At 33.9% G+C, this 24,119-nt stretch overlaps 1 protein-coding gene across 1 annotated transcript; it reads left to right on the top strand.

Moving 5' to 3' along the window:
* The first annotated feature begins 3,941 nt into the window (after window positions 1-3,941).
* On the top strand, window positions 3,942-19,934 carry LOC110110129 (mannosyl-oligosaccharide 1,2-alpha-mannosidase MNS1). Its single transcript, XM_020841465.2, has 14 exons — window positions 3,942-4,019; window positions 4,477-4,524; window positions 4,606-4,791; window positions 4,928-5,040; window positions 5,501-5,566; window positions 5,753-5,924; window positions 13,446-13,535; window positions 15,464-15,588; window positions 17,772-17,837; window positions 18,074-18,182; window positions 18,282-18,380; window positions 18,653-18,733; window positions 18,817-18,987; window positions 19,409-19,934. Exons 2-14 carry the CDS (start codon window positions 4,522-4,524, stop codon window positions 19,652-19,654), a joined length of 1,527 nt encoding a protein of 508 aa, XP_020697124.1. The 5' UTR covers window positions 3,942-4,019; window positions 4,477-4,521; the 3' UTR covers window positions 19,655-19,934.
* Window positions 19,935-24,119: the final 4,185 nt, after the last annotated feature.

Genomic DNA, 24,119 nt, shown 5'->3' with positions numbered 1-24,119 from the left:
GACTACGTATGAACTAAGTATTTGTAGATTTGAAGAAAGTATTAAGTCAATCATTAGTTGTGAGTATTTATTGAGTATTTAATAAGTATTTTTTTATATATCTATAAATATGCAGTCCATATTCAGTTCATACGTAGCATCCGGACAATCCTTTATGTTCGGGGTCCGCACAGAATAATTTCCCCATTGAAGGGATGATGGGCAAATTTGGCAAACGCAAGGCTATGGTGTTAAAAGGAGCTTGATTGTAACGAACTAGCTCTCAATGAGCTTTGTTAATAGCTCTATGTGGAAATGTTTGCCAAGTCAATAGATTATTAGAAAGTTGGAACCTCTCAATCTAAACTCAATATATTTTTCTCATATCTAAAAAGTTTCTTCATGAATTGTTCGAATGCTAACATCCTTGAGGTGATGTAGGTAATCATTAATGGTGATATGATGATGATGATCATCATCGATATCTTCGATTGATAATTTGATATATAAATTTGTAAATCTTGATGTCATGAGCACGACAAAGATAGCAAATCAAGGCGAAATATGATGAAAATAATTTCAAAAATATTTTTCGCTCTAAGTATTCCATTAAAAAGTATGATGATGTGCCATTGTTTTATATCAAAATGTATTTGTTTTTAAGAAAAACCATTTGTATGTAAGATGAACTTTATAAAATAGTAGTTTTCTATAATAAACTTCCAATAAGTATTCATGCAAATGTATAAAATTTAAATTATATATACATAATGGTTTTGTGGTTCTAATCATCTCAACCTTGCATATCATTGTATGCCGTTGCGAATAGTGCATTCAATACTTCAAATCTAACGACAATATAATTGGTGAGTGAACATTAGGACTGTCGAAGCCAAGATTTGGCGTCAGATGTTTTCTTCTTCTTACGTCAATAAATAAAAAAAATTAGTGATTACTTCACACTTTGCTTTTGACTCGAGGGATAAACAATTATCGAAACAGTGAGAGTGATGCGTTACCTTCTCAAAGAAATTGATACACTCATAAAAAAAAAGAAGAACACATTAAAAAAAGAAAATAAAGTTCAAATGGAGATGAACTACGGACATTTTTGAAAATGGATTGTGTATTTTCAGTTGGAGACGCCCTTTATATTGTATCGTTTGCCAATTTTTTTGTTCTAGGTAAATACGCCTCCTTTTATTGTTTGATAATCATGATTTCAGAGCTTTTTCATTGCTAAACTCTCAAGTCATCTTTATCCCTATCTCACCCCATACTCTTATCTCTTTGGTGAGTTATCTTTCCTCTTACCTCTTTGTTGAGTGTGGTCTTAATTCAAAACCATCCTCTAACGTCTTAGTTTACTCAGAAATAATAAAGTGAAAACATAATACAACACAATTGCAGAGTTCTAAGCCTATCAGTCCATTCAAATAATGCTGGATAGATAGAGGAGGATGCTAAATAATAAAGCCATAATTTTTTGTATTAAAAAAGATTCTTTAGAAAAGAGTAAGAAAATAGTCTCAAACGAAACCTCATCTTGAGAACTTTTATTTGTGTTCGGTTTGACCGGATGTCAGAGGAACATCCGGTTGTAGGCAAAATCCCGCCTATAACCGAGGTGTATCGAGTTTTCCAAAAAAAACTCGTACACCTCGGATAGCGATATTTGTGCCTACGACGGATGTTCCTCTGCATCCGGTCGGAGGACGTAATAACGGCTCCATCTTGAGCTTCATTATGGATAATAGCAGGCCTGTTGTGATAGTTTACAATAGCTTTACATAGCACAGTGCTAATTTGACTATTGAAAAGAAACTGTATTCCATTTTCTTTAATTAACTAAAATAGATAAAAATCTTAAAATAACAGAAGAACTTAGTTATTTTTTCCTGCCAAAATGACTGATGGAAATTGGTAATATTCAGATTAAAACTTGGTGGGATAAATTAAAACATTTAAACTTATTTTTAGATATATAAATTATATGAATAATGAAATTAATTTTTATATTAAATTAATCTGAAAATAAATTTAAATTTTAAAAAAACAATCAAAATCAGTTTCATATACCATATTAATTTTAATTTGGATTACCAAGGCCTCGTTTGATTCGGCTTACTTTGACCGTTTTCCGTTCGAAGCAACAAAACCAGTTAATGCTGGTTGTTTGGAAGCACAACTATTTTTAAACGAAATAGTCAAATTTTTCTCCAACTATTTTTATTTTAATCTCATATCTCTATTTTTGTTTGTAAAATTTAGTCATTTAACTATTTTAATTTATTAAATTATTAAAGTGTTCGGATTTGACAATTAGAAAAGAAATTTTTTTTACTTTGGCTTCATATAAAAATTAACAATTTCACTTTTCCAAATATTCCCCTAAATTTCAAAAAAAAAAAAAACTTTCAACATATTATATTTTCAGCACATTAAATTGTTGGAAGCATTATATTTTAAATATGATACGAACATTTTGTCCAATAAATTTTAATATTCATTGATACATCATCATGAAATAATCTTGATCGGACACGAATCTCGAGGAAAAACTCAACCCGGAAACTTCAAAAATTAAATCCGGAAGCACTTGAACTTCAATTTTCAGCAAGCTTACAGTCAAACTGAGTGTCTCGGAAATACGAACCCAATGACACCAAATTCAACCCAATCCGAGCCCAAATGTGTCCAAATCAAGGACCTGAAGCGCTGTTGGAAGGTTCAAACCACAATTTGAATTACCAAACGGTCTCTGATTTTGACGAGCTTATGCTCGAATCGAACGGCTCGGCGGGAAAAATCCAACGAGCACAAGATCGGCAAATTCCGACATCACTAAGGCCTTCAAATGTCCAACGAACGGTGCACGATCGAAGGATTCAATATCGGCCATCCATTCGACAACTCCCTATTCGCCCATGATCTCACACCTATTTACAAGCCATGCCACTCCATAAAAAACTATAAATATAGCCTTCATTCTTCACAAGATGACTCAAGTGAAAAGAGAGAGAAGAAGAGAAGAGAAGAACGGGAAAGGGAGAATCATCTCCTCCTCGACTACCGCCGGAGTTCTTTCCGCTGCCTGAATATGCTGGAACTCTGACGGATTTTCAGGAGACGCCTGAATTCTGCGGAATTTTGTAAATTTGTTTCAAGTTGGAAGAAACGAATTGTAATCTAATCGTCCTGACTTGTGGGACGAATCAGCTTCTTGTAATTTACAAAAACACTAGTGAGACTTTTCAACTAGGAGTGGCCCCGTGGTTTTTTCCCTCTTTCGGGTTTTCCACGTAAAAATCTTGGTGTTCATTTTCTTTTCTGTTTGTGTGCTGAATATTCGTGCAACGCTCAGATGTGATTTTGCAAACTCTAACGTCGCTTATATTCAGCCCGCAAATATTTATTAAAATGTAAATGTTTCATCTAATATGCCTATTCCACTCATGCAAATTCAGCATAAGACAAAATTCTATTCATTTGCATTTTCTGCTTCTCACCGTCTTTTAAATGGATCAAAATCTTATAATTCAAAATTCATAAAAATTTTATTTTTAAATCGGTTTTTATTTTAGCTTTTATTATTTTGCAAATTTTATATGTTAAATTTTAATAAATTATTTATAATTTTAAATTAATCCAAAAATTCACATTTAAAATATTCGGATATAATATTTTAGATTAGAGTTTTTAATTTTTTTATTTTTATAAATGTTTTTAGGAATTTTAAAAACTAAATAACATATAATTAATTTTAAAATAAATACAATTTAGTTTTTTATGATTAAAATGTTAAGGCTGATAATACAATGAAATAATATATATATATTTCTAGATTTGTATAAATATGTCAAAAATATTCTAATCGTACAACAATTAATTTATAACACAGCTCACCTTGGCCTGTTGGTTGAGAGCTTATGCTTCCAACTAAGAGGCCTTGGGTTCGAGTCTTCGGCCTTGCGGTGGTTGCTTTCGTGATTGTGAGCTTCGCCGTATGGGACCGTCAGAACCTCCTCCGAGAGCATGATGTATATGCCATGATTCCTTTTTCTGGTTTCTCTCTTATATCTGCTTCTTTTACTTGATAGAATTCCGGCGACGATCGAATAGAACAGGGCTAAAAATGATGAATTTCATTCTTTTACTGTTTATTGGTTGGTGAATGACAGGAAGCCTGCCTATGGCGCCTTGCAAAATTTTGATAATAATTTTTACTTTTTTAAAGTGGAAGTTAGGTTTGTACTTAAATTTTCTTTGTCAACGTCAGCGAGAAAAAATTGTGAAATCCCCTGGCGTTGATCTAGATTTTCTTTTCATATTTAGGCGAAAATGTATTGGAAAATCTATTTGATGACCTTCTCTCTCTTTTCTTGTCAAAAGATAAAATTTTCCAGCCGTAAGAGAAGTTTTTAAGATATTTGCAACAAATTTAAATAGCCAGGAACTAGCTAGTCTTATACTTTCTTCTAATTTCTAAATGTGCAGGATGAAATTTATCGACTTAAGGGAGAAATTAAGAGCTTGAAAGAAATGGTATCTGGCTTGTTTGTGCTTTCTTACTTTTTCTCAAGCTAATTGTCTTGATTGCTGCTGAAGCTTTTCATTCAAATGTAGTTGGAAAGACCAGGACAATCTGTACCTTCTGGTGAATATACCATCCATGGGAATGGTAAATCAATCAATGACAAAATATTTGTTTCTGACCCTCTTGACAATGAACGGCGTGAAAAGGTTAAAGAGGCTATGCTTCATGCCTGGAATTCCTATGAGAAGTATGCTTGGGGTCAAGATGAACTTCAGGTTTGTTGTATATGATATCAGTTCGAGGAAAAAAGAGTTTAACTATATATTGGAGCTTCCGTCTTTATGAGCTCCTGTTCTTTTTATCTTTTCATGAAGATTCACTTAATGATATAATATTTTCTTCATTTACCAGCCACAATCAAAGAATGGCGTGAACTCCTTTGGTGGTCTTGGAGCGACCATTTTGGACTCCCTTGATACGTTGTACATAATGGGCCTAAAGGATCAATTCGAAAAGGCTAGAGAGTGAGTAGAAAACTTACCTTACATTCTTCTTTTCATTTATGTGCTACATGATCCGGTATATTATTGATAATGAACTAAAGATAATGTTGCTTCTTCATCTTTCTTGTTAATGTTTTTTCTTCATGAGTTGCATTGACATACTAAAAAAGCATGCTTTGCTACTGGTTACTTTAGTGGTCATTATTAGGGGTTATTGGTTTTTTTAATGAAATTGTTGTACTCCATGTATTTCTTTAACATATTTCCAATATTTTTCTTAAAAATACTGTAATACGTAGCAAGTATTATTTTCGCAATGCTTAATTTTAAATGCTTGTACATTGGTACAGTAAGTGTCCCTTTATTCAACAGATGCATGATAATCATTTGTGTAGTTCATAGTTGCAGAAATGATTAATCTGCAGTTCTATAAGTTTTACAATTATGGATCTGGTATGAGATTTTCTTTCTTTCTTGGCAGATGGGTTGCGAATTCCTTGGACTTTAACAAGAACTATGAAGCAAGTGTATTTGAAACGACCATAAGGTTGCTCTACAAGGTTTAATATTTCAAGTTCTTAGTCTTCCATTCCTAAGGAGAGATATATATTAAACTTTTGCGGTAGTATGTTTATACATCTAACATTATTAGACGTGCAGAGGGTTAGTTATCTCATAGATTTCTAGAAATTCATTATTTATATCCATCTCATGTCTGTACATTGATTTCTAGAGTTGTTGGTGGGCTACTTAGTGCTTACGATCTCTCTGGGGATTCATTATTTCTTGAGAAGGCGAGAGACATCGGTGACAGGTTGCTTCCTGCTTGGAATACTCCTACAGGAATTCCTTACAATCGAATTAATTTAGCTCATGGAAATCCTCATAATTTTGGATGGGCAGGGGTAAGTTTCAAGCACTACCTACAAAGACTCAACCCTTATATTTTAACTATGACTCATCACTACTTTCTTATGTGACTTTATGTTTAGCAGGCATACTACTATTGCTTTAGTTTTTAACTTGGCCTAGCACGAAATAAAATCAGGAAATCATGTCTTTTTCTGTTATCCACTTGTTTTTTAATTCTAGTTTAAATTCAACATAGTAGCCTGCTATTTCTCTTCAATGTCCTATATGTTTCTTCATACAATAATGGTTAGATTGTCTTCAACTCTTGTTACTTCAATTTGAACCATATGACATCATACTTGTGATGCAACATGAAAAATTATTTTTAGGTTACTTTTGATATTTTTGAATTTGTTTGTTTTTTTTAAATGAAGGTTTCTACTACTCCTTTCTTTCTTTTTCCTAAGGCGTGCTTTCGTCGACTAATTTCCCTCTCCCTACCTTTTCAGTTCTCATGCTACAATGAATTTACCTTATTTTACGTCGACTTTGTATCAACTTGTCCTTACAATGCTAAATTTAATGTAGTGGTTTATTCTGCTATTGTAATCAATGCTTCCTTGATTATGCATGCAATTTTCCATCATCTTTGGATTCATTTTTATTGATTTTTACATTTGACTCTCAACCTAACATCAACTCTCAATTTTTCTTATGCAAGCTAGGTATGCATTAAATGAAAGATGTAACTTGAAAAGAAATACCCTTTAGCTTTCTCAATGGACCCATGGCAAAACTTAGTTTAGCAAGGCATACATGCTGATAGAAACAAAAGTATAAACATGGGCTTTGAAATCTCAGTTAATTTTTGTTTTTCAGAATGATGTTCTTTTTCACATATTGAGTTCAAGTTCAATTAATAAATAAGACTATTTTGACATAGATGAAGTGGCTTTGCTGATTCTGTTTGAAATGTAGTTTTGATATGTTCACTGTCATGATGAGAGAGATGCTTTTTGTTTTCATCTAAGCTGGCAAAAAATTGGAATACTTTGCATTTTATCTTTATGTTGATTCATCCTGAATCTAAACTATTGTCACACACTACTTTGACAAAACTAGAGCTGAAAAATTCACGAAGAAGCCAAGAATAATTTTAAGGTGGGTGGGTGAGTGTTAATTTGTTGTACCTGATTGAGATAGGCTTGAAAATTTTGATGCAGTTCAGAGTTGAATGTCAAAGGACCAGATGAGGTTTTTGGAGCAGCGTTGAAATTCCATCTAGGGTTCTTGATAAAGTTTGATATTGCTGTTTTTTATCTGGAGTACAAGAGGCATTGAAGCTTTTTGTTTCCCATAGATGCTTTTAGTTATCTCTTACAATTGATGCAAAGTACATCTCTTGTTTATATTCCTTTTAGTATTCCTTATTTTCTTCTTAAATATTATAGCTAGTCATTCAAAAAGTTTATTATCTTACTTTGAATGAAGATTGAGTATATACCAATTTGCATAATGAACAGTCTTTATTGTTTATGACACTTGCACATTCAAAAACCTAAATATGTATGATAGCTTTTTCATTTCCCATACATTTTAGAACCAAAAGGGTTTCCTAGCTTGGCCAGTATAGTTGATTGGTTTGTGGATGAGGTCACGAGAAGTCAATGCAAACTACCAAGACAATATAAGGTGAGATTACGAAACATTAGAATGGGATAGACTGAATTAAACTTTAAGTCCAACGAAATTAAGGATTGGCTCATTTGGTTTCAATTAAACTGAAGTTATTTCATTTTTTTTGGACATGTCTCCTAATAAGAAATCATTCCTTCCTAATACATGCATTTCTTCAAGATTGATATCCAACAAAGCTCGGCGGTATAGTATGAAGAAATTAAGATTAGCCACATATATGGTCAATAAGCTCACATATAAAGCAACTTTGTGCAAAACATTCTTTCGGATGGTTCCAAAACAAGTTGGAGGGTCCAACATGCGTGTTGGCTATGAACCTCAGCACAATAATGGTAAAGATCTCCCTTGGCAAGGTTTAAAAAATTCTAGATCAGTTGAAGCATGCAACAATGTTCACCAAATTGGACTTGAAATTGATTTACCGCCAAAATTAGTTTTGGGAAGAAGACACATTTATGATAACTTTTAAACGAAGACAAGGTGTGTTTGAGTGAATAGGCATACCATTCAGAATCTTGAAACATCCTTACCTAATTTATGTGGTTGATGAATGATATATTGCAACTTTACCTCAACAACTTAGTGGCAGTATACCTTCAAAATTTTCTAATTTTTTATCTTGCTTGGAAGATCACCTGTCTTTGTGCTGCAACAAAAACCAACTTTACCTGTACTGAAAATGTGAGTTTAGGAGGACACCTACTTTCCCTAGCTTCGAAGCCGGGAGATCTACACGGGTCGTGGAAAACTCAAGATGATGTGAGAATGATCCAGATGGAGATTGATAGCAATTTGTGAAAGAATTCTCATTTCTCTTATACGCAGATACATAGTGCTTACTTTTTTCACTGGACAAAGCAGCTTCCTGTGCAGTTTATCTTTTTGTAATGGTTCCAAAGCAAAGGGTTGATGCATGTGTTGGCTATCTATGTAGCAAATTTTACATTTGCATTTAGATATAAAATTTAGAAAATACGGTCATGTTCACAAGTATTAATAAAATGAAAAAAATGATATAGTCGGAATTTAGCTGCACAATATCATAAATGCACATTATATATTGTGTTATTTAAAAAATACTAGAACAGGGAAAATAATGGAAACAATTGTAGTAGTTGACGAAAAATAAGTGAAAGGAGTAATTTGCTGCCCCTAACAATAAAGGAAGTGGAGCCCCGAATTTGGATCACAAATTTGCATGAATGAGAAAGAGAACTGAGTGAATGTGGTTGCTTTATTTCTCTTCCTAAAATGTAAAAGGGAAATTGATCACAAAGTCATAGGATTAAATTTATGGTGAATTTACACTCTGTGCATTATAATACGCAGCATATATCTATTTAGTGGGTCAAAAAATGATCTGCGGTTGCAAGCCAACTTAGGGAAAAATAATGCTTGCATGGTTTGCCTTGTTGTTCAATTGAGGTACTCGCATTTTTAGAATTTAAGGTACAAGGTACTTAGGTTGGGCTTCACAATTCCCTGAAGCGCTAAAGCACCACCGTTGCCTTATTTTGTGCGGGCATTTTTTTCCCCTAAAGAAAGGTCATTTGTCTTACCAATGCCAAAAATTTTGTGATCATTTGAACTTGAAGTTGATGCAAGGAATGCTATTACAAGATAAAAAATTCATTTACATTTTCGATATCTTGGGTCTATTGTTCAAAGTGATGGTGAAATAAATGGGGATATTACTAGTAGAATTCAAGTTGGATGGTTGAAGTGGAGGAATGCATAGGGCTTGTTGTGTAATAGAAAAATTCCCCTCAAACTTAAGGGAAAATTCTATAAGATGGTGATTAGACTTGCAATACTTTATGGTGCAGAATGTTGTCCATTAAAAGAGATGCATAATATTAAGTTAAGTGTTGCAGAGATGAGGATGCTTAAGTGGATGATTGGCTTTACTCTTAGAGACAGGATACGAATAGAGCATATACGTGAAAAGGTTGGAGTATCTCCAATGGAAGATAAGATTAGAGAGAGTTACCTTAGATGGTTTGGTCACATGAAATGGTGGCCTTTCGATGACCTGGTTAGAGAGTAGATGTATTAGATTTGACTTATGTTAAGAAAGATAAAAGTATACCTACAAAGACTTAGAAAATATTAGAAATGACTTTTCTTTATTAGATTTAAATGAGAATTTAACTTTTAACATTACACAATGAAGAATTAGGATTCATGTAGCTGGCCCCACATAGTGGGATAGCATACTCCACTTTTAAGAATGTCATTTGATCATTTGCTAGGAAATTTTCTACTTAATATTTTTTCTTGGTTGCGCAGTTTATGGTAACCAGTAAATAACTGACCCTATGAATGTGTTCATCTTAATCTATCTATATATAAGCATGAACTTGCATATAGTCACTTACAAAAGTATTATGATATTGTAGCTTATATACTTTATATGATATACAAAACTTCACCATGTATTGTATGTAAAAAGTTATGTTTATTGTTATCTATTTATGATATTAAAATGTTATGAAGTAACAACAATAGCAACAATATCCACAACTTATACGTGTCACATAGACTAAACTAAGTAATAAATTTATATAAAAATAATTAAACCGATGTTGTTGATTGATCCAATTGTTTTACAATAAAAAGTTAATTATTGTTAAGTAAACGTGAAAAAATATAGGAATGTCAAGATGAACTTCTGAACTAAGAAATATAGAATGAAAGATGATGGGAGTACAAATGCATCTATAAATTGGTTTAGATAAAATTCTTGGTGAAAGAAAATGAGTATACTATAAAGCTATATCATAAATAGAAGTTGTGCAAAGAGATTTATGTAGAGTAGGCTTGAAGCCTCGTGGGAATTGATCAAAAGTGAATGAAGAATAAGGATTCATAAAGCCTACTCTAAATAATTTGGATAAGGCTAAATATGATGTTAATTTGCATGTGTTTGAACTAATTTTGTAGAGAGGTGAGCAAGTTACCTATATAATCACTTTCGAGCAGTTTTAGAGCATTTGAAGCGAAAGTCAAGTGGTAGATCTTAATGCATTGCTTTCGGAAGCAAATACTTTTTGTTTTTTTACACTTGCATTTATCTATTAAATAGCCAAAGTGGTATAACTTGCCCAGTTCTCTCTTGTTTGTGCAATCAAACTGGTCTTTGTGTGAGGTGGAAGGTCACGTCAATTTCAATGGTCATTGAAAAATTTTTGGGTCTATGTATACTGACTTATTATGAAACAAGAAGTGAATAATATGTGTTGTTCTATGCAATTCGTCGTAGTCGTTGGGTATGAAACTTAGATTTTCCATATACTTTTAGGTGCAATATGTTCATGAGAGAATATCTCCATGGAATTCCATGGAAGATTGCCATAGATCTAGAAAGACTATGATTATTTTTTGTTGTGATCAGTAAGATTTCAAATATAATGGTCTTAATCCAACATTCTAAGTCAGGAATACATGAACTAGTAAATATGCAAACTAACTCTAGGAAGTTTGGGCATGTCCCAAATGCCTAAGTTAGTTTCCTCAGATTGGGATAGCCACCTCATCAATTTCTAAATATGCTTGTTGAACATAATAGTATAAGACTTAAGAGGAGCTCAATATTTTACCCTCAGATTAAAAAAGATCAAAGTCATCAATCTCATGATGATTTACCTTCAAAAAGCTACAATGCAAAAATCATGTGACCTAGGGTGATGGTTTTACCCATTTCTATGCTCCATTAGTATGTCTAATCATTTTTTAAAGAAGAGGTCATTTTCTTTGGTTTATTTTCAAGGATAGGTTCCACCTTAAAATACTTTCAATTTATCTAAAAATACATATGACATATGGATGAAGTTGTCTAGAAATTATTTAAAAGGTTATAAAGTGGAAAGTAATGGTAAAAGTGTAAAACCGTCAACATAATTGGAAGGAGAGATATGATAGACGACCATTCAAATGAGGGGTCTTGGTTGGCATGATAACTTATATGTTGTGTCCTATATCTCCATGAATCTAGGAACTTTTGCTTCCATTGTATCATTTGGTCTACGTACCAAAACTGATAACATTCGAGATTATGCAGGATTATACACGAAAGATCTTTTTTTGGCTCTCTCTTCAAAGCCTTTGCAAGGTTTTATCTTGGGAAAGATTGTTTCAGGAAAGAAGTTAGTATATCCACTTCTCCCATCGTAAGCTCATATTAAATGGGATTTTAATCCTCCAAAACTGTGATACCTTATAATTTTGGGAATTAGGTCCAGAAAAGTCAATGGTCATGATTTGGGAAATAAATAATGAGAATCAAAATATTAATAAGAATTAGAATTTTGGACCAAGTCAAAGTCTCAAAGATCTATCACCCCTCTGGGTTTGAAGAAAATTATAAATTTATATAATGATTCCTTAGAAAGGTAGCTTGGAAAAAAATCAAAAGGTTTTTGAAAAGTACTTTTAAGTTCCATTGTCATGAGTTTGAAATTGCCAACCAAACTTCCCTTCCTATCATTCTGCGTAACTTTATGGAATTATGCTAGATTTGTTATTACAAAATTCTTTTAGCTGTGGGGGGTGTTGGGGAGAATTTTGTATGGAAGCTTTGTGTTTTATTTGGCCTAAACATTTTGTTCTTGAGTGTAACGTCAACAACGAGCAAATGAAATTGCAGTTTTTGCTCATGACATTCCCTTTTCTCAATCTTTTAAGAAAACCCTTCTTTTATATATTTTGGCCTATACCTCCCGACTCATCTTTATTTCCTCGCTGCCCTTCTTTTTGAGACAAATCAGGAGTGGATAAAAAGATAAAATAGAACGAGTGAGAAAGAGGAAGAGGGAACAGATTGATTTAAAACAATGGGAAGGAGGTGACATAAAATTGAGAAAAGTGGAAGGAAAAAAGTGAGAGGCAAGGCACCCCTTTTTGAAATATGATTTCAATTTCCAGCTATTGACTTTTTGTTAATCCATATCGAACCATGTTTCCACAAAGTATGAACATTACCATACTTTCATAACAAATATCTATAAAAATTTATCATAATAAAATAATTTAAATTGTAACACATTACATCTTTAAACAATAATTTCCAATTTATAGCTTACCCAAAGAACATATATTTCATATCATTTATTTGATAAGTTGATAATAATAATATGCATGTAAGAATAATATGTTTAGCTACACTTTATACTACACAATTCAGGTAGAGGCAAGTGCAACATTACTAAAAAACAGAGTATTAAGATACTGAAGAAGGTAAAAATAAAGAGTTAGGAGAAGGGTTATTTGTTGTGTTTGTGATGAAAGAAGAAAATCCTAGAAATTATTTTATGGAACTTTCTGAATAATAGAGAAAGAAAGAAAATTATAAAAAAAAATTTCATGGAGCTTTCAGAATAATAGCGAAAGAGAAAAATTAGCAGAAATCTCAAGAGCTTAACACCTTTTATCAGAAATGCAACCCATTTGCCAAATCATTGTCATGATTAGCCTTATCCCAACGAATGTCATATAACAAGTCAAAAAATTAAAGATAAACAAAAAAGGACACTTGAAAGTTGTATTGAAGCTTAAAGAAGGAGCTACTAGTAGGCTTATATTTAGTTGAATTTACTTGGGACATAAGCTGTTTGGTGTTGCTTCGTTCTAGTGCTTGAGGTGCTAGAAACTTACAATGGTGAAAGGTTCCTAAAATTGCTACCTGTATAAGTTTTTCATGGCTCATCGAGATCAATTTACAGTGATATTTAGTGTGAACGATATTTATATGCCATCCCTACTAATTTCTGGGACATGCTTTGACGGTTTGGCATCAGTTATTATTATTATTTTTTATGCCTTCGTATTCCCAAATAAAATATGAACTGCTTCTGGAATGCATCTGTTGCTTTTCACAGGGTGATAGTATCCTTGCAGACTCTGGAACTGAGCAACTTGAATTCATAGTTCTATCTCAGAGGTCTGGAGATCTAAAGTACCAACAGAAGGTATTTCTCAGACAATCAAAACGTACCTTGTTGCTCTTACTTTTGTGTTATTTTGTGTTTGAGGAGCATTTAAGCATGTCAAGACTTTGACCATATTGGGAATAATAAGCATTTTTATTTGTTTCAATTTGCTCCTTTCTTTCATCCTAGCTTGTTTTGGCAAAAGCCACGATGCTTCATGAATACTATGTTCCATATGGGCTTTGTTTTTGTTATATTCCTATTTTAATTTTTTTCCCTGTGGTCTTTAAAAAAGCATGAATATGTATAGTAGCTTGCATTGAAATTGAAACAAAATCAATATTTTTTTTGAAGTTCTAAGCCAACTTTTTATATTTTAATAAACATATTAAGTAAATTACGCAACTAACCATTCAAATTCTTAATAATTTTAGGTTGTTTCAAACATTTTAAAATTTAATAATATTATAAATTCATAATTTGTGTACACAAAACCCCATTGAAAATAATCAGATTCTATATGATAAGTATATCTTTAAGTAGCATGAAAAAATTATAGTATTTTAAATAATAACATAATATTTTTATTCAGTTTTATCATGTAGTTTTCTAGTTAACATTTAATTATTTTAATATGAAAAGAAAATTTTTTGTTTGTCTTGAGCTAGTTTAAATTAGTATATTTGTATTAATAAATTATATAACATATTTCTAATAATTAATATTACTATAGATTTGCTATGTAATTATTTCGGGCATTAGTTATTAAATTGTAGAAGCATGAAATTAAAGTGAGCTATATATTGACTAAATATTTTATAGTAGACGGGTTTATTTGAACTGCTGCTTTGTATTTTTGTTAAATAACGTTAGAAAATAAACTAGAATTATAATTTTTATTGACATCATTAAGTAGTTATGGTTTTTTATGTTGATAGCCATCTGATTTACCAAAACAATGTTTTGTAATGAGTAAATATCAGGAACAAAACTATTTTATTTTTAGGAACAGAAAATGAGTAATTTCAGGGAAATGTGTTTTTTCACCTTTCCATTTTGTTATAACAAACATGAAAAACAGAAAGTAAAAAGGATCCCAAACTTTTCTAGTACCATAATCTCAAGGCTTAATAACAACCAAACAGAATCGCATTCATTGCTTGTGTTATAATAGGTATCTCCTAGTTAATAATACTATACACAGTCTACTAATGAAAAGAAACAACCACTTAACCTAGGAAGTGGATCTATCTTCTGGCAAAGAGGAGCTTTTTGTGATCATGAGTGCCGTTGATTCTGTTAAGAGAGAACCTAGCTGATGCTAAATCAATTTTTATCTAGTTTCAGAATACGAGCATTGAGGATTACTGATTTGCTCTCTTTTTCTCTTTTTTTTTTTTTTGAAGATTGATTCTAAATTTCAAAACGAAATGATATTTGTGTTCCCCATGGATTATTACATTAAGCTATCAGTCTCGTACATTTGATGGAGTTCATCTGATGTTGAAGATAACAAATTTTGATTAAAATATTTCCATATTTTCTCTTTGAATTTTTTTTTGTTAGCTGACTCCACATAGTGGGATAAAAGTTTGATGTTGTTATTGTACAAAATAGTTTTGTTCTTTTATGGTGTATTTGGAGTTCTAGGGTAAAATATGAAATTTTGATATTTAGGAATTCCATTGAATATTTGAAAGTAGTGTGAGATAACCGTTCTTTTGGCTTCAAAATATTTGCTTTAAATGTGGAGCAGGAATGCATTTTTGTATTGCGGATATTTAAACAAGTACTCACTATGGGTTAATAGATGTGGGTTTTTTCTCTTTGGGTAATTTATGTTGTCTAAAGTTCTTTTCATAAGGATCGTTATGTAAATAATTCCTTGGGTATTTATCTTAATTCAAGGTTGATTAGTGGTATTTTGTTCATGTTTTCGTTTTTGAGAGCATTTTTTTCCCCTGTAGGTAGAAAATGTAATATCTCAATTTCAGAAGTCATTTCCGAGCGATGGCCTGCTCTCCATCTACATAAATCCCAACTCTGGGACATCTTCACGCTCGCAAGTAACTTTTGGTGCGATGGGCGATAGGTAGTATGATTTTACTTTGCTTCTATACGTTGCTCCTTGCTCTCTTTTCCTTATCAGAAGTATTAATTTTTTTAACTTTCTCATTTTTAGTATTTTTGCAATCTGAATAGAGTCTATTTATTTTCATGTATTTTATTTGTTATTTGTACTTTTCCATTTCTACCCTCACTTGAGGGCTTTGTTCTATGTTTGCCCTAGTGGAAATTGTGTCTTTTATTTTCCCTCATTTATTTGGTTATTTAAGCCCTCCCCTTCCTCTTGGAAACGGATGATGATTATTGATAATGAAAAGTTTTATGTTCTTGTTGATCTCTTAGTGAGTTCACGTGATCTCTTAGTGAGTTCATGAGAGGAGAAGCCCGAGGAGGGTAATTCGCAATACTCGTCAATCTTTGGAAGAGTCCGGGGTTCGCGGTTCCTACGATCTCTGTGTGAGTTCGTTAGTTATCTCTATCTTTTTCTTATTTTCTTGGTTATCTCCTTTCTCCCTTCTTCAAGCAACATTCTTCTTCTCCACCACAATCTCCCGCAAGCAACGACCAAGAGTTGGAAGAAGCCGAAGCTTCCACTAGTGCCGCCACCCTCGGAGCCCCATCCCGTCGGCCACCCTAGCTCCACCGGCCGGCCATCTTGCCGTCGGCCTCTCCCCTCTCCACCACCTCCCCCACGCCTCCCTTCCTTAGCCTTCCTTGGAATTTGAATTTCAAAATTCAAATTCTTTCCAAATTTGGAAATTCCATTTATGGAATTTTTTTTTAATGAATTCAAATTATAAATTAAATTAATTTGGATTTATTTAAAAATTTCTTAGTCATTATTCATATTTGGAAACCCCTCTCCCTCTCTCCCTAACTCCCCCTCTCTCTCTCTACCGTCGGCCCCCTAATTAGGCTCCCATTAATTGCCATCAATACCCCTCCTCTCAATATTGAAATCTGAATTTGATTTCAATTAAATTTCCCTCCCATCCTAATTATAAAAACTGAAATCTATTTCAGTTTTCAACATTAAGCTCTCTCCCCTCCTCTCTCATTGCCGCCGGCCTTCAGTGGTTTTTTTTCCCCAATTAATTCCCTCATTGAGGAATTAATTACAATTAAAGCTTGGATTCAAAATTCAAATTGCCCCATCCAAATTCAGCCAAATCTGAGATTAATCTTGGAATAAATCTGTGATTAATTTGGGGGCCTCATGTGAGTTAATACCAAGCCTTTCTCCCTCCTTATGGCCGGCCACCTCAAACCCATTGCTTCTCTCTCTAATTGCCACCTCATCACCTCTTAATTACCTCCCAAATGCCTCCCCACTCAAACGTGAGTTCTGTTTTTACTCCAGATTTCAAAATCTGAGAGTGGAAAGCAAGTCAACCTTTACTCCAGATTTCAAATTGCTGTCCAGAAGAATCCTAAAGCTGTTATAGATTTTCTGGCATTTTCCACCTGCTGTCCACTGCTTGGGAAAGTTCCAGACTGCTGTCCTCTGTCCAAGAGTGCCCAAATCAGCAACAAGCTACCCCGGGAGACCACGTGGCTGCTGTCCTGAATTTCTGCACCTCTTCCCGGGTGTTCCTTAGTGCGAGGAGGTTCGGGGTTGCTGCCCACTTTATTCCCAACTACAAACCGCTTTGCCGGAGCGCGTATCTCTCGTGTCTTTGGGGTAAACTCTTCCCCGGCTCTTTTATCTTCGAAGTGCTTCTCAATTGTGGTATAGTAGATTCATGACGATCACGTTAATGCTTCTCCACTAAAGCCTAATAATTAGAAGAGTTGTGTGAGGGATCTTTCATAGCCTAATCTTATTGTTAGTATTGGAATTTATTGTTGGAACAATCTACGTAGGCAATGTTGGATTAAGATGGCTATCTTTGAACTTAACTTATATGCATGAAAATTAACCTAAGCTAAGTACCACTTTAATATTTATTTTATCGTTCAATTCCGCATAAGATCTTGCTTATTATTGCCTCTAAATCTAAACGTGCAAACTTCTTTAAGCAAATCACTTTCGCATGATTTTGTTTCACATCAGAAGCACTTTGAGTCTTACTAACCGCCTTGCTAAAATCTGATATATCTGCCCAAAAATGTTGATTCATTTCGTTTTTGTACCGCATACTATGCGTTTCAACTTAATGTCATGTCATTACAACTGAATGCAAAATTTTGTCCAAACTTGTGTTGCAGCTTCTACGAATATCTTCTTAAAGTTTGGGTACAAGGAAACAAAACTGGGAGTGTAAAGCATTACAGGTGAGATAACTGGTGACTATTGAAATTTATTATGAAAGTGATTGTAAATATCTCTCTTTAGTTTGAAATTTTCATTGATTATATTGTAACATAATACTTTTTACCCTCTCCCTTGTCCTTTTTTCTAAGTAGTTTACTAGAATACACCGGCAAGCTTGCATGCATGAAACCTCGATGGATTAACTAGTGGATTATTAATTCATTCAGATTTCTATTTTCTTATGACTTTCATGTAGAGAAATGTGGGAGACATCCATGAAAGGACTACAAAGTCTGGTTCGTAAAAGCACGCCATCTTCCTTCACATATCTCTGTGAGAAGAATGGTGACTATCTGTCTGACAAGGTAAAATCTTATTAAGATCTATGGAACTACTTGTGAATCCATTTGAACTTTTCAACATTTCTGAACTTGTAGTTCCTACCTTTTCTGTAATTTATGCAGATGGATGAACTGGCATGCTTTGCTCCAGGAATGTTAGCTTTAGGTTCTTCTGGCTATGACTCTGAAAGTGCTAAAAAAACTTTATTACTTGCTGAAGAGGTAGTTTTGTCTCCTCTGCTTTTATCCCTGATGAACATTGATTTTATCAGGCCATTTTTGGCATTAATATACAATTTAGATATTCCAAGTTCTTTGAACACTCAAACACATGGCGTTGTATTTTCCTTCTTTGAATTTGTATTTATCATGCAGAGGAAATTATGTGGCCAATCCCTGCTTTTATAAAATTATTAGCATCATAGGATTCAAATAACATTTAGCTTTTTAGCTTTCTCTGACAAAAAAATGCCTTATCTGGAATCTCTCTGCAGCTTGCTTGGACTTGTTACAATTTTTACCAAACAACTCCTACAAAATTGGCTGGTGAAAACTATTTCTTCCATGAAGGACAGGTCAGTTAATTGAATACTGGCAGCCATTGCTGCAGATTGAAATATCTTGATTGAACCATCCCTTCAACTTTGAAAAACCGCAGGACATGCATGTTGGCACGTCATGGAACATATTGAGACCAGAGACTATAGAATCACTAATGTATCTCTGGCGTATTACTGGGAATAAAACATATAAGGAATGGGGCTGGAATATATTCCAAGCATTTGAAAAGAACTCTCGCATAGATTCTGGCTATGTTGGACTAAAGGATGTACGTACTTTGCTCTTTACTTTCTTTGTAGCACCTTATGAACAAAATAGTGCACTAAGTGCATGAAAGTATCGCCATATGCCCAGATCACAATGAAACTAAATATTGCTCTAGGTCAGCCTTCTTTAGCACTTATACACACTATACTTCATAACAAATCTTATAATTAGAAGTTCAGTACAATGTTTCATCATCAAATCAAGGTGCAGACACCGGACACAGCTTACCGTCCAGAGGCGAATCAAGTGCAACCACATCATCCAGTACCGAGCTCGGTACCGAGCCACAGTACCGAGTAACGGGTGACGTGGCACATTTTCATTGGACTCTGGATGACGTTCGATGTCCGCACAGAATAATTCATCCAAATAATCAAAGCTTTTGGCTCCTTATATTGTATTGTTTGCATTTTTCTGTTCAGGTAAATACTGGCACCAAGGATAACATGATGCAGAGCTTTTTCCTTGCTGAAACTCTCAAATATCTTTATCTCCTATTCTCACCGCCATCTCTCATCTCTTTGGATGAGTGGGTCTTCAACACAGAAGCTCATCCTCTAAGAATTGTTACTAGAAGTAATAAAGGTGAAAACCAAACAACTTCCATTGCACAGTCTCTGCCAAATCATCCAAATAAATTCCTTGGAAGGAAGCAAGGGGGAGCCTAACATACTTAAACCTTTGGAAATTTTTTATAGATTCAGTATTTAGTATCTTGAGCTTCACCATGGATAATAGCTGAGGCCTGCTGTGATTGTTATGCTAAGCGAACGTTATATTTAATATTTTATGAGTGGATGGTGGTAGCATTGAGGAGGATATTTGGCCATAGGAGTTGTTCCTATGCTTATTTACATTTAGGGTACAATAGCTTTACATTGAAAAGTGCGAATCTGACTATTGAAAGCCATTAATTTATGCTTTTGAAACCAAGTTTGCATTTCATTAGCTGAAAGAATCTGCTCTTTTTTGTTGTTGTTGCAATTTTTTTTTTTGGGAAATTTTGGGGCTTAAAGCCCATCTATCTATTACTGAGTAAAAGCAACATTACAAGTAAAACTGTAAATGAAGAAGAAGGAAAAGGCCAACAAAGTAATACAAAAAACTTTAGTGGACATGAAATAAAAATCAGATCATGGGTTTGGTTCGGGTCCAATTCGGAATTGATCCGATACTTGTTGATCCAATTCAAATCCAATCCGTTTTTGCATATAAGTCAGGTTTTTCAACCCGGACAGGTTGTCAAGTTGACCCGACTCGACCTGACTTATACACGGGGTGAGGCATAGGTGGGGAGGGCAGTCGACATGATGGCGGGGCGGGCATTCGATGCGATGGCGGGGCGGGCAGTCGACGCAATGGCGGGGCGGGCACTCGACGCGATGCGGGCAGTCATACTCATTTTTCCTAGGCTAACTGGGGTTGAGTTTTGGTTTTTGGGTCAACCAGAATTCGACCCATTTTTTTAAATAGGTCAAATTTGGGGTTGAATTCGGGAACCTGAACCTGGCTCATTATTCCAATCAGATCGGTTCTAATCCAAAATTTTCGGATCAAATTTGAGTCCGATTTTTGTGGTACCTTTGATGTGGATTCGTACTTGATCAGAAAATAAAAAAGAAATAAAATAAATGATGCGTTGCATATTTTTCGTAGAAAAGCTTGCTAGTAAAGCATTTTGGATAAATCAAGCAGCGTATTAGCTGTTTTGACAGGTCGAATTAGGAGCCGATCACCTGTTTAATCCGGTTTGATGGCTTTATGAGAAATTTGATATTATTTAATTGTATTTGATTTGATCTGATGTTGTTCAAGAAAATTAATTGCCTTACAATATAATTTTTTTAGGGATTTTGTTAATTTTAAAGAAGGATTTTAATAATTTTAAGTTATTATATTTTATTATAATAATTAAAGACATTTACATCGATCATCTTATGAATCTGGCAAATTAAAAAAAAAAATAATTTACAATAATTTTTATTGTGAAGAAAATTTTTAAAAATAAATATGATTATTTTAAGCAACATTAAATATGTGCTATTATGTTGAGTAACAAATTCTACTCACTATTTTTTAATTGTTTGTAAGAAATTTTTTTATTAAAAAATTATTTTAGAAAGTATTAAGAAAATATATGGTACGGAAATGAATCCCTATCTCCCCCCCAAAAAAAAAAACCTAACTACACCGATTCCTTTTTATGGTCTCTCATTATTACTCTTTGGTTGTTTTAAATTAATATTCTATTTTTTTATTAAAAAAGTTGTTTATGAGCAGCTCGAATTCATTGAATTTAGCAAGATTAATTATTCAAGCATAAAATAGGGTGTGGTTTGACCTTGAATTTAATAATTTAATATTCCTCTAACATAAATAATGTTTAAAAAAGAATAATCTTAATTTTTATTTAAGTATAGGAATAAAAAAATATTAAAAAGTAGGTAAGAAAATAACAGTTATCTTTAGAGTATATCATATTTAGGAGTTTTGATCGACTATATTAGTATAGTATTATATTTCATTAATTAGTTGTAATTTTTTTAATATTTAGAATGAAATAAAAAAATATAAGATAAAAGAGAGAGAAGAAGAAGAGGAGAAAGGGGAAAAGGAGATTCCTCACCTTCTCTACCATCGCCGAAGCTTTTCCTGCCGCCTAAAGACGCCGGAACTCTGCCGGATATTCGGGAGAACGCCAGAATACTTCCCAACTTCCATGGGATGCTGAAATTAACAACTTCCCCCCAAGTGCACAGTCTCTGCCAAATCATGCCAAATAAAGTCCTGGAAGGAAGCCCAAAGGAGGATTTTCATACTTAAACCTTTGAATTGTTGATAGATTGCAGTATTTAGTACTTGAGCTTCACCATGGAATAATACAGGCCTGCTGCTGATTGTTATCGTTGACAAACATTTATTTTATATTTATGAGCGTGGAGGTGGGTAGCATGAGGAGGATATCTGGACATTAGGAGTGTGTTCCTGTGCTTATTTTACATTACGGTCCTAATAGCTTTACCATATTGAACAGTGCGAACTGACTATTGAAAGCCATTATTTATGCTTGAAACCAAGGTTTTGCCATTTTCATTAGCTTGAAAGAATCTGCTCTTTTTTCGTGTGTTGCAATTTTTTTTTTTTTTGGGAATTTTGGCGGCTTAAGCCATCTATCTATTACTGAGTAAAAGCAACATTACAAGTAAAAACTTATAAATGAGAAGAAGGAAAAGCCCAACAAAGTAATACAAAAACTTAGTGGACATGAAATAAAATCAGATCATGGGTTTGGTTCGTCCAATTCGGAATTGATCCGATACTTGTTGATCCAATTCAATCCAATCCGTTTTGCATATAAGTCAGGTTTTTCAACCCGGACAGGTTGTCAAGTTGACCCGACTCGACCTGACTTATACACGGGGTGAGGCCATAGGTGGGGAGGGCAGTCGACATAGATGGCGGGGCGGCACGTCGATCTGCGCATCGCGCGGGCGAGCACTCGACGCGATGTGGCATTCATACTCATTTTTCCTAGGCTAACTGGGGTTGAGTTTTGGTTTTTGGGTCAACCAGAATTCGCCATTTTTTTAAATAGGTCAAATTTGGGGTTGAATTCGGGAACCTGAAACTGGCTCATTATTCCAATCAAATCGGTTCTAATCCAAAATTTTCGATCAAATTTGAGTCGATTTTTGTTACCTTTGATGTGGATCGTACTTGATCAGAAATAAAAAAGAAATAAAATAAATGATGCTGTGCATATTTTTCGTAGAAAGCTGCTAGTAAAGCATTTTGGATAAATCAAGCAGCGTATTAGCTGTTTTGACAGGTCGAATTAGGAGCCGATCACCGTTTTAATCCGTTTGATGGCTTTATGAGAAATTTGATATTATTTAATTGTATTGATTTGATCTGATGTTGTTCAAGAAATTAATTGCCTTACATATTAATTTTTTTAGGTATTTTTGTTAATTATTTAAAGAAGATTTTAATAATTTTAAGTTATTATATTAATTAATAATTAAGACAATTACATCGATCATCTTATGAATCTGGCAAATTAAAAAAATTAATTTACAATAATATATTTTTTATTGTGAAAAAAATTTTAAAAATAAACATGATTATTTTAAGCAACATTAATTATGTATGAAGATATGTGCTATTATGTTGAGTAACAAATTCTACTCACTATTTTTTAATTGTTTGTAAGAAATTTTTTTATTAAAAAATTATTAGAAATGCTACAGTCATCACAAATTAACTTGATCGGGCACAACTCGAGGCAAAATCAGTTTGGAAACTTCAAAAATTACTTTCGGGGCATATGAACTCCGATTCAGTGAGCTTACAGTCAAACTGAGCGTCTCGGAATACTAAACCAACGACACCAAGATCAACCCAATCCGAGCCCAAATGAGTCCGAATCAAGGCTTAAAGCGCTTGTTGGAAGGTTCAAAACCGCAATTTGAGTTGTCAAACGGCTCTGATTTTGACGAGCTTAACTCGATCGAACGGCTCGACGATACGAATCCAACGAGCCCAAGATCGCCAAATTCCGACATCATTAAGGCCTTCAAATACCCAACGAACGGTGCATGATCAAAGGATTCGATACCGCCGTCCATTCAAACTACTCCTAATTCGCCCTTGATCTCACGATATTTACGGGCTATGCCACTCAAGAAAAACTATAAATAGAGCCCTCATTCTACACAAAGGGGACTTCAAGTGAAGAGAGAGAAGAAGAAGAGGGAAAGGGAAAAGGAGATTCCTCAGCCTTCTCTACCATCGCCGAAGCTTTCCTGCCGCTGAAGACGCCGGAACTCTGCCGGATTTCGGAGAAACGCCAGAATACTTCCCAACGTTCCATGGGATGCTGAAATTGCTTCCTAATTACAAGGAGTTCCCTCCTGACGCCAAAACTCCGCCAAGGTGAAGCCGGAGTTTCTCCTCTGCCAACCAAAGATTCGGATTCATACCATTTGTCGGACCTTCACTCTTCGCCAAGTTCTACCGACGTCCGACTTCTAAACCGGTTGATACGACTTTCGCTGGACGTCTATGCGAAGAGTGTTGTTCTGTCCTTGCTGGACTTCGTACCGTGACGCTGGCCTATCTGATCTTCATCGT

Source organism: Dendrobium catenatum, unplaced genomic scaffold, assembly GCF_001605985.2.
Source record: "Dendrobium catenatum unplaced genomic scaffold, ASM160598v2 fragScaff_scaffold_1021, whole genome shotgun sequence".
Classification (NCBI taxonomy): domain Eukaryota; kingdom Viridiplantae; phylum Streptophyta; class Magnoliopsida; order Asparagales; family Orchidaceae; genus Dendrobium; species Dendrobium catenatum.
This window is presented reverse-complemented; position numbering and strand designations above follow the sequence as displayed.